The following is a 10,653-nucleotide window of genomic DNA, read 5'->3' as shown; positions in this document are numbered from 1 at the left end:
GAGAGAGAGAGAGAGAGAGAGAGAGAGAGAGAGAGAGAGAGAGAGAGAGAGAGAGAAGAGAGAGAGAAGGAGTGGGGAGTGAGAGGGAGAGAGAGTGAGAGCAGGAGGGGGGAGGGAGAGAGAGAGAGAGCCAGTGCCGGGGGAGATTTGAATGCAAACAAATATATTTGTATGGATGGATGGAGATTAGTTTTTTTTTGTGTAGTTGGATTTTATATGGGAAGGGAGTGAAAGAGAGACACAAAGAGAGAAAGTGAAAGACCAGATCTTTCTATCCATATATCCATTTGTACCTTCCTCCATTGATCCATCTATCCGTCCATTTCTGTCTTTTTTTCTCTCTCTCTCTCTCTCTCTCTCTCTCTCTCTCTCAAATTCAAATTCAAAAAAGGTTTATTGGCATGAGAAATATACATTTGCATTGCCAAAGCAGGTGAACCATAAAATAAACAGCGTTATAAAATAAAAAGTAAAAAGGTAAGGTCTCTCCCCACCCATCCACCGAACCGTCTTTCCATCCATTTATCTATCAGTGTATCTAATGGGGCATGTTAGCAGCTTAGCATGTTAGCCTGTTGTCGTGTGTCCAGTGAGCCAAAACGCCTCACAGCACAGCCAGGTCCCTGTGCTCTTCCTCACGCCTGTCTGAGCCTCTTCATCACAACCGCGCTGGATGGAAATGAAATGCTGGCCAAATTGCCTGCGGATTGTCAGGAAGATCTACGGTCGGAGGTTACAAGCAAAGTGTGTATCCCCCTGTGTGTTACCCCCCTAACCCTTTACAGCAGACTCCACCGTTTTCCCTGATGAGGTTGTTCCCTTCTTTCCTGAATGTTATTGACGATGCTCTTAAAAAAAAAAGCACAGACTCCAGCCCTGTTTTCATTTATGTTTTCAATTTTGTAAATGTGTGTAGAACACTTTAATGTGCTTGTGTGGATGGGGGCTGTGGTAGTGTGTGTGTGTGTGTGTGTGTGTGTGTGTGTGTGTGTGTGTGTGTGTGTGTGTGTGTGTGTGTGTGTGTGTGTGTGTGTGTGTGTGTGTGTGTGTGTGTGTGTGTGTGTGTGTGTGTGTGTGGCAGGGAGAGGGGGGGGCGGGCTAAACATGCTTGTTGTGTTTGATGTGGTTGTCACCCGCTGTGTCATTTGAAATTTGATTTCCAAACGTTGGGCAAATGAGCACGTCTTTGGTAACGCAGGCGCGCATCTATGTACATTAAGCGACCTCTAGTGGTCAGGATTATACACGACAATGATTTAATTTATAAGCAGCGTAAATACCAACATACCATGATGGGTGTTATATATTCCTTTTTCCATGTTTATCGACCATTTGCACAGACTAGAGCATCACATTCAGGTCCATCTTTGACCTCTTGTATGTGTCACATCACCAGGAGTGGGCGTGTCTGTGCGTTAACACGGAGATAACGAGGAAGATGATAAAGGGAAAGGATTCGCAAGTGCATCGACCTTGACAGCGACGGCCAAGCGGACGCGATGATGATCTACATTACCTGACATGAGAAACACTCAAGGGCACAGAGAAACAGACGCATCCACAGCCAACCTCGCACACACAAGCTCATTCAGGCTTGACCTTCCTTCACGTCGTTGACCTCTGTCCAGGGACACACACACACATACAAACACACGCACCTCTCACTCACTCACTCCTCTCCCCGACTCCTCTCCGCTTGTGTATTTGACACTGTTACATTTCCAGCGGTCCATGGTAGGACCTTGAGCTTCTATTAGGTTGTATTTGTATGTTTTTATAATTTGACCCAGTCTCTCTCTCTCTCTCTCTCTCTCTCTCTCTCTCTCTCTCTCTCTCTCTCTCTCTCTCTCTCTCTCTCTCTCTCTCTCTCTCTCTCTCTCTCTCTCTCTCTCTCTCTCTCTCTCTCTAAAATCCTGTATTTTTAATATTTCCTTAGGCTTCCCTGTGAAATGTGAATGCATGTTTCAGCACAGTGACATTTCTCTTTTGTGTGTGCTGTAGTCCTCAGCTTCTTGGTGGCTGGACCTCTTCCATGTGACGCATGCGTTGATCCCACACAATGTGCCGTTGAGTTACTTGGAGAGTGAAATGTAGTTGATTCAGGTCTTAGGACAAGCTTACTGATTGAAAGCATAAGCTTCAACCCACTCCCCCCCCCCCCCCACACACACACACAGAAACACACACACACACAGAAAAACACACAGACACACACACACACAAACCCACATACATTGAAATAGCGACAAGCGGATCCACTCTATGATACACATAGGTTTTCAAGCTTAGCCATCAGTTATTGAGTAGAAGTGCACATAAGTGCCTTCCGTTAATGCTGATGGTATATAATGGCATTCTCAGAGAAAGAGACGGCATACTTAAACACCACTGAATTTACTGATATTTCAATTGAGAAGATGAGATCAGTCAATCCAATCATGTTTGTTAAGATTGTTATTTTGTGTGTGTGTGTGTATAAGTGTGTGTGTGCGCGTGTGTGTGTGTGTGTGTGTGTGTGTGTGTGTGTGTGTGTGTGTGTGTGTGTGTGTGTGTGTGTGTGTGTGTGTGTGTGTGTGTGTGTGTGTGTGTCTTACCGAGCTCTCAATGCGCTCACAGTGCTCTTGTCGATCCTGCAGAGAGAGTGAAAAACGATACGATTACACAATTAAAAAACAAAACCCAACTATTAATAAGATTCACATCACAAAGCGGGGAAGGGGACACACCAAACTCACACAACAGAACTCCAAGGTTCAAACAGTTTACCAAAGTGAATTGTTATTTTTTAATAAGTTGTATCTTATCACCTGCAGGTGTGTGTGTTTGGTTGTGTGTGTGTGTGTGCCTATATGAATGAATGCATGTATATGGCGTGGGAGTGTATGCGTTAAAGGGGACATATTATGAAAACACTTTTCCTGGGATTTGGGGTGTTGTTTTGGGTCTCTGGTGCTCCGACACGCATACAAACTTTGAAAAAAGTCTGTACATGATTGAGTGAGATATCCATTTCTGAAAGTACCCCGCCTGCAGTTACCAAAGTTTCGGCGCCCCCTCCTATGTAGGAAGGGGGCGCAGTTGAATATTACCTCCCACTTACCCACTCCCCTCAAGTCAGAGCATGGCTAAGATTTTCGGGGGGAACTCGGCGGCAGCTCAGCTCCGGGAGTACAATCCCTCTCTCTGCCGGACAGACCGGAGGAGGAGACATGGAGGAGAAAGGGATTGTACTCTCGGAGCTGAGCTGCCGGACTGTCGCCGAGCTGGCCCCGCCGGACTTCTGAGCTCCTGGAAGACACCCGCCGGAGCAGGCGGAAAGCTTCGGCGGCAGTTCAGCTCCTGGAGTGCAATCCCTTTCTCCTCCATGTCGCAGTTCATGGACTTCAGAGAGTCAAGGCCAAAATTCCTTTCCCCGAATATCATCCGAGGCACACGTAGCTTTTGGCCGTGATATTAGATATAAAATTATATAAATACCCATATATAATATTATTATTATTATATTATATTATATTATATTATATAGATATAGAGCTCCAGGAGTCCGCAAACGGCAACAATCCCTTCTCCTCCATGCTGTGGTTCAGTCTGACAGCTCATTGGTCAATGGGAAGCAGCTCATTTGCATTAAAGCTACAGACACCAGAAACAGCGCATTCTGAAGAGACTGAAACAGGGGGGAATAGCAGTAGGCAAGATTTTTTTTCCTTAAAGCTATATCCAGCAAACAGCTTCAAAAACCTGTTTTCTGGAACTCAAATACTATGTGTACTTGTTGTGAAAACGCCAGAATATGTCTCCTTTAATGTATGTTATGCCATTTAAAGTGTGTGTGTGTGTATAAACAAATGCATACATATGGTATGTGAGTAAATGTGTTAATGTATGTTGCACATATAAACTGTGTGTGTGTGTCTGTGTGAGTGTATGAGTGTGTGTGTGTGCATGCGTGTGTGTGTGTGTATTCCGTAAAGGTGTGATCTGTTGTATTGAAGCACTGTGCTGCATTGCTTCAATAAATACTGGAGTTTTATTGGAACACACGTCTTGTAATAGCTCTGTTGACAGACACACACACACACTTGTTAAACTTCAAGATAAAGAGCAAACTCAGGTGTCATGTTTATCTTATCCACAGAGTGAGATAGATCATTGTGAAATGGAACACGGCCTGAATGGTAAACATTGACCAAGCTGTGTAGTTTAGCAGCTTGCATAAAAGGTGTGTGTGTGTGTGTGTGTGTGTGTGTGTGTGTGTGTGTGTGTGCACGTGTCTTTGTGTGGTTCATGTATTAAAAACAATTTTAAAACATTAAGTCACTTCAACGTCCACAGAAAATATGAACCGTGTAAACAAAGGACATGAGATGAGTGAGAAAAAATCAGAAAGAGAGAGTGAGAGAGAAAGAGAACCAGAGACAGAGATAGAGGACAGAGAGACAGACAGAGACAGAGAGCCAGACAGAGACAGAAAGACCGACAGAGACAGAGAAAGAGCGAGGTAAAGTGGTACGTCTCTGTGTTAAAAGAACCTTTTGATGACTCAGATAATAGGCTCTTCCCTGTGGTCATCAATTAAACATGACCGATTGAGCCTACTGCTAAGTCTGCTCTCTCTCTCTCTCTCTCTCTCTCTCACACACTCACTCTTCTCCGCAAGACACATTAATACACACATATTGTGCTTATCCCATACAAACTGTGTGCTGCACACGTTGAAAGAGAGGGAAGAAAGGGACACAGATTGAAAGCAGGTGGGAGAATAAAGAGAGTGGCTAAATGAACAGCTAGCCGGCTTTGTTGATCTAAAGTTATGCATAAGTTATGTATAAGTTGCGTTCAGCGATCTTCTAACCACGGCTCAGTCCCACTTGCCTCCTGTTGGGTTACCGATTACAGCTGACAGAATCCAGTAGAATAGAGGTCCATGTTTGACAGCGTGTGTTTGTGTTGTGAAGGGTAACATGAATGAATTATGCCCTTTAAAAAACGAGAGCTTAACAGGATAATCGGTAAGGGCACAGAGCAACACAAAACACAGTTTTGTTGGCCTCTCTAAAAGTCACAACCAACAGCTCTGTTATTACTACCAATCCTACACTTTCGGCCTGGCATTCAGCACTAGTCGGCCCTGGCTCATGAGATCTGTCTCAGACTGGAGATTAAAGGAAACAAATACTAGAAACAAATAATAAATGAAGGTGATGTTTACGGGGTGAGACAGATGTTACCATTTCTAACCTGGTATGAGTCGAGTTGGTTGGATTAAGCCACCACTTCCACTGAGCCCTGGAGTCAATACTGCATTATTTAATATGGAAACTCAATTACATCACTCTATCTATATGCCTTCCGCCTCTCCCACCCTCCTCCTTCTCTCTCTCTGTACAAACCCACTGCCTCTCTCTCTCCCTCTCTATATATATACATACCTACTCTCTCTTTCTCTCTCTCTATATATATGCATACCTACTCTCTCTCTGTCTCTCTCTCTTTCTGTGTAAATATTCATATAAAAATACTGCCTCTCGCTCTTTCTCTCATTTACTCTTTCTACACACACTTTCTGCCTCTACTTCTCTTTGTCTCTCTCGATTCACCCCGTCCTTTTTGTTCTAAAACCTCTCCTTCACATTCTCCCTCTCTGTTCCCGTGAAGAGAGACAAGGGGAAGGTCTCTGGGAGAAGGAGCCACACACAAGGAGGAGAGGTAGAGAAGGTGAAGAGATGGACAGGAGAGATGAGGAGGTCAGGAGCGAGACGAACGGTGGAGGGAGAAGGAGATGAAGAAAGGAGAGAGGAACTAGGGAAGAAGGCAGCGACAGGAACAGGGAGGGCTGGAGAGAGGAGGAGAATGAGGGAGAATACAAGAGCGATAAGATACGGACTAGTGAGCAATGGAGGAAGCGAGAGAAAGGGGAGGCCCTTTCTCTCGCTCCCTCCATGGCTCACTGGGGTAGAGAGGGAGGCTTACGGGATCTGGGGGGAGACTGAGACAGAAATACTCCTGAAAGGAAAAGTATCCACGGGACAGATGGACAACTGTAGAGATGCAACAGAGGATAAAAAGAGTGCTGTGAGAACCAATTCAATGTTCGTAAAGAGAAGGTGAGGTGAGACGGAGGGGTAGAGAGAGAGAGAGAGAGAGAGAGAGAGAGAGAGAGAGAGAGAGAGAGAGAGAGAGAGAGAGAGAGAGAGTATCCCTGCTCTAAGAAGCTGACATATCTGTGTGGAGAATTAGAAAGAGAGATTGAGAAAGGAAGACAGAAAGGGAGTGAGACACAGAGAGAGAGAGAGAGAGAGAGAGAGAGAGAGAGAGAGAGAGAGAGAGAGAGAGAGAGAGAGAGAGAGAGAGAGAGAGAGAGAGAGAGAGAGAGAGAGAGAGAGAGAGAGAGATGGAGTATCCCTGCTCTAAGAAGCTGACATATCTGTGTGGCAAGTAAGACAGATGCCTAGCACTGAGTGCTGGATACATTGACTCTAATAAGATTGAATTTGACTACCGACTCATTCGTTATTCATAAGGTCTCCATTGTAAACGTTGTTCATCTTACATCATCATTAACGTTTGTTGTGTGTTGTTTTGTCGTGTTTATCCAATCCCTTGCCAAGAGTGCTTCATCATTCATGCCAATAGAGCAAACATTGAAATGAATAGAGAGAGAGACTGGGAAAAAGGGGAAGGCCATTAAAAGAGGCTGTGGGAGAGAGACAGCACAACAGAACCTCTTCTCTGTTGCGTGGCCGAGGTCCGGGGAGAGGGGAGGAATAAAGATGAGCGGTGGTGGAGGGCGAGAGAGAGAGAGAGCACATGGGGGAGCAGGGGGGTTTGGGGGGGGGGGGGGGTATGGTGGCAGGGAAAGGTGAATGATTGAGGAACGCCTGTGTGGGAATCTGCAAACCTGTTCACTCTCACCCACAAACACACAAATACACGCGCAGACAGAGCTCACACGAAAACACACAAATGCACACACACACACAAACGTGTACACAGAGGCGCACACACACACCCTCACACACAAACACACATATGAACAGGCAAACAATCATGCAGGCAAAGCCCACATATGAGCAAGCAAATAAACACGCAGGCAAACAAAACACACAGCACACACAGGAGCATAGAAATACATGCTTCCAAACACATGCGGGCAAAGCCCACACATGAGCAAGCAAATACTTAAGCAGGCAAATAGAACACACAGCGACCCCGAAAGACGCATAGAAAATATACTTCCACACACATGCATCCACACGCACACAGAGCAAGGCAAACACCCACCTGGTTGGGGAGAAGGGGACAGACATACCAACAGACATGTAGGCTGACAGACAGACACGCTTGACTGAGAGCGAGTAATCACGGAATATTACGATTTCCAAAAATCTAAAATAAGGCAGTTTCGACCGGGAAAAGTTGTACTGTGACAGCCTAGGCGTCGTTCATGTAATCACAGAGTGATTCATGCACAACTACACGTCCCAGAGAGGAAGGGCTCTGGGTAGTAGAAGAGCCCCAGTGGTGGCACTCCATCAAACCCCCAGAGATTTGTGATGTCAACACGGGGAAGAACCCCAGCAGCCCAACCACGCTCTGGGGATGGCAAGATAAAGGCCGCTCCATTTGCCAATGTTCAACATAGTTCCTTTTGATGGACCCTACTTCAAAACCCTGCTCCCTGTCGCTAGCCTCAAGGGCCTCTTGGGAGAGGACTGTTTGATGAGTATTTTTACTCTCTTGGTTTTCTTTTAGTTTTTTCTTGGTTCCCGCATCTAGTCTATTTTGCGGTCCTTCTGCCACCCACAAACAAGACATTTTGCCTCAACCTTTTGATCTGTTTGGGAGAGAGGGAGGGCAGAGGTATTGTGTGGGTGGAAGAGCAGGAGAGATGATGTGTGTGTGTGTGTGTGTGTGTGTGTGTGTGTGTGTGTGTGTGTGTGTGTGTGTGTGTGTGTGTGTTTGTGGTGAAGGGGGGGGGTTAATGGAAGTTGGGATTGGGATCAAACCAGGTGATGATACGCGTCAGGACGAAAAGCTGAGGACCCGGCGTGCGGAGATGGTGTGTCACGTAAGACACGTGAACTGCAGTATTAAGGCCGTACGCAGGATTCTGTGATGTTAGAATTTAGCATTTGTATACTTGCCGAGTATGATTAAGCGTTTGTCTTTCTATACAACAAGCATTACATCATAATGGTATTTATGTTGAGTGCTATTTGTTAGCACCTCAACCAAAGTTTAACAAGGTAGTAGTGGAAGAAATTCCATGATCAAAACAGAGGGATAGTGACTGTTTAGGAGAAACGTTTAGCCGACAATGTGTGTTGTTTAGCGGGTCCAAGGTAATTTATTATATATTGACTATGAATTGAAATATAATTGGGTGAGTTGCATTCTTAAACAACTTGTACATAATTTGTTTTAGAAAGTGTTCATGTGTTGATGTACCAAAGCGGAAGAGGGGTGAGATTGCGATGCGATTAGCCGTGTGGTTAAGTTTTGTACCAAGCGGTTAGGCTCTGCCAGAGCCTGTAGTTTAGGAAGAACTAGAGAAGACTAACTGCATACAGAATCATTCATTTAGAATGCAGCTTTGCACACACAGTATGCATGCACACTCACACTAACACATGTATGCATAGACACACACATGCAAACATACACACTTATAAAGATAATGTACATACCGGTGTACACTCACAGATTCTTACACATGTAAACAGACGCAAACACACACACATTCACCATAACACATGTATACACACACACACTTACAAACACACATGCACACACACCACTTACAAATGTATGTATACACACTTTTAAAAAACACACCACACGCAAATGTATACACACACGTACATTTATACACATGCACACACCTACTTACACACATGCACACACACACACTGACAAACACCACTTACAAATGTATACACACACACACTTACACAAGTATACACACACACACACAGGAATATGCAGACGCACACACGTATACACACACTTACCATCCAAATCCCCCGAATGACACGCTTCTCTTTCTCCTCAGCATGTTCCCGGTCTCTTTCTGTCGCCTCTTTGTCGTCTGTTTCCCTTCGCTCTCCTCTTATTGTGTCTGGAACGGTTGGATCCTCCACTCCCCTCTCTCTCTCTCTCTCCCTCACCCTCACCCTCTCTCTCTCTCACTCTCCCTCTCACTCTCGCCTGGCACTCCAGCTCTCAGCCTTCCTCCCTGCCTCTCTGGCTCTTCATCGGCTGTCTATAAATACTCCCTCACTACTCTCAGGTTAGCTTGCTACATGGGTGCTGCTGCTGCTGCCCCGTGTGTGTGTGTGTGTGTGCGTGCGTGTGTGTTTTGTTATTTTCTGTTTACTTGCTTAGTTGTTGCTTATCTACATCCCCAAATAAGGGCTTTGCACCCAGCTGTGCTGTTTCTATCTCTGCACACATGAACCCACATTAATGACAACATTTGTGTGTGTGTGTGTGTGTGTGTGTTTGTAAAAGGTTAATTGAATAATCAGGGGAGTGTGATGGAATGCATTTTCACCTTTTAGCATGAATAATGGCCATGCCTGCTCTACTCCACTCTCCACAGAAGAGTACTGCACTTGTCTGTCGATCGAGTTACAAAATCTAAAAACCGAATTTCGCTGCGAGCAGGGTTCGAACCTGCGCGGGAAGATCCCATTGGATTTCAAGTCCAACGCCTTAACCACTCGGCCATCGCAGCTGTCCTCAACCACGTGATAGTGGACAATTTTGTTGTGACACGCTTTAAGCCGTTTAAAGTCATTTTTCTAATGTGAATTATCCTTTAATCCTATCATTTCGGCCGATAGTACTGAACATGACGTTCACTATGTGTGTTATCACGCAGAACATTCACATTCGTAGAGAGCGTGTCACTCAGGTGACGTGAATTTAGCACCAAAACTGCCGCGAGCCTCAGTCCAACAGGACTTCCGACGAAACGGCACCGGGTCCACGCGGCTGAATAATGAATGAACAGCAGCTACACACGGAAGACATGGAGCCGAAATAATGTACCGCAAATTCCGGTAGGAGGTGTGCAGGCGATCAGCGAATTTTGAGCTACGTTAAAAAATGCATGCAATTTAGCGTTTTAGTTTTGTTTTATCAACGACTTATTGCAATGTTACGCAATTCATTACTTCTATATAAAAAAAATGCTTTAATTCTCTGTAGACCTATGTGTTATCGATGGTCGTATAATTCATTGCCCTGAATTGAGTGTCTTAGCCAGTGTCGGTTGGTGATCAAAAATGTTGGTGAGGCGGAGTAATAGACGGGAATTTTTTTAATTTGGTAGATTTAATTTCCTGTATTCTGGTCCATTTTGGGGATGGCCACTACCTATTACCCATTGCCTGCTATTCATTCAGATTCATAGCCTAACTCCTGACTTGCAGGGCCTGGACAAGCTTACACTGTATACAGACCGACTTTATGGCCATTCCACTAGCCATTGCTATTTGGCCCATTGTTGTTATTCTGATATTGAGACAAATCATTATCACTGTCCTATAGCGTCAATTTTTGTGAGTCTCAATGTCTACTTCAAATACAGTTAGAAATATGGGACAGTTGCTTCACTTTGTTTATATTCTACAGGCCGAAAGACTT

The 10,653-nt window shown here is 44.9% G+C and overlaps 1 protein-coding gene across 1 annotated transcript in view; it reads right to left on the bottom strand.

The window, feature by feature from the left end:
- LOC307077055 (rap1 GTPase-activating protein 2-like) overlaps positions 1-9,109 on the bottom strand; it is a 43,862-nt gene extending 34,753 nt beyond the window's left edge. Inside the window, 2 exon segments of the mRNA XM_079738317.1 lie at positions 2,595-2,630; positions 9,015-9,109. Coding sequence (XP_079594443.1) covers positions 2,595-2,630; positions 9,015-9,058 — 80 coding nt within the window. The 5' untranslated portion in view covers positions 9,059-9,109.
- Positions 9,110-10,653: the final 1,544 nt, after the last annotated feature.

This window comes from Pollachius pollachius (assembly GCF_949987615.1).
Source record: "Pollachius pollachius genome assembly, chromosome: 6".
NCBI lineage: Eukaryota > Metazoa > Chordata > Actinopteri > Gadiformes > Gadidae > Pollachius > Pollachius pollachius.
Note: the sequence above shows the minus strand (reverse complement) of the source record. Positions and strands in the feature narration are given on the sequence as shown.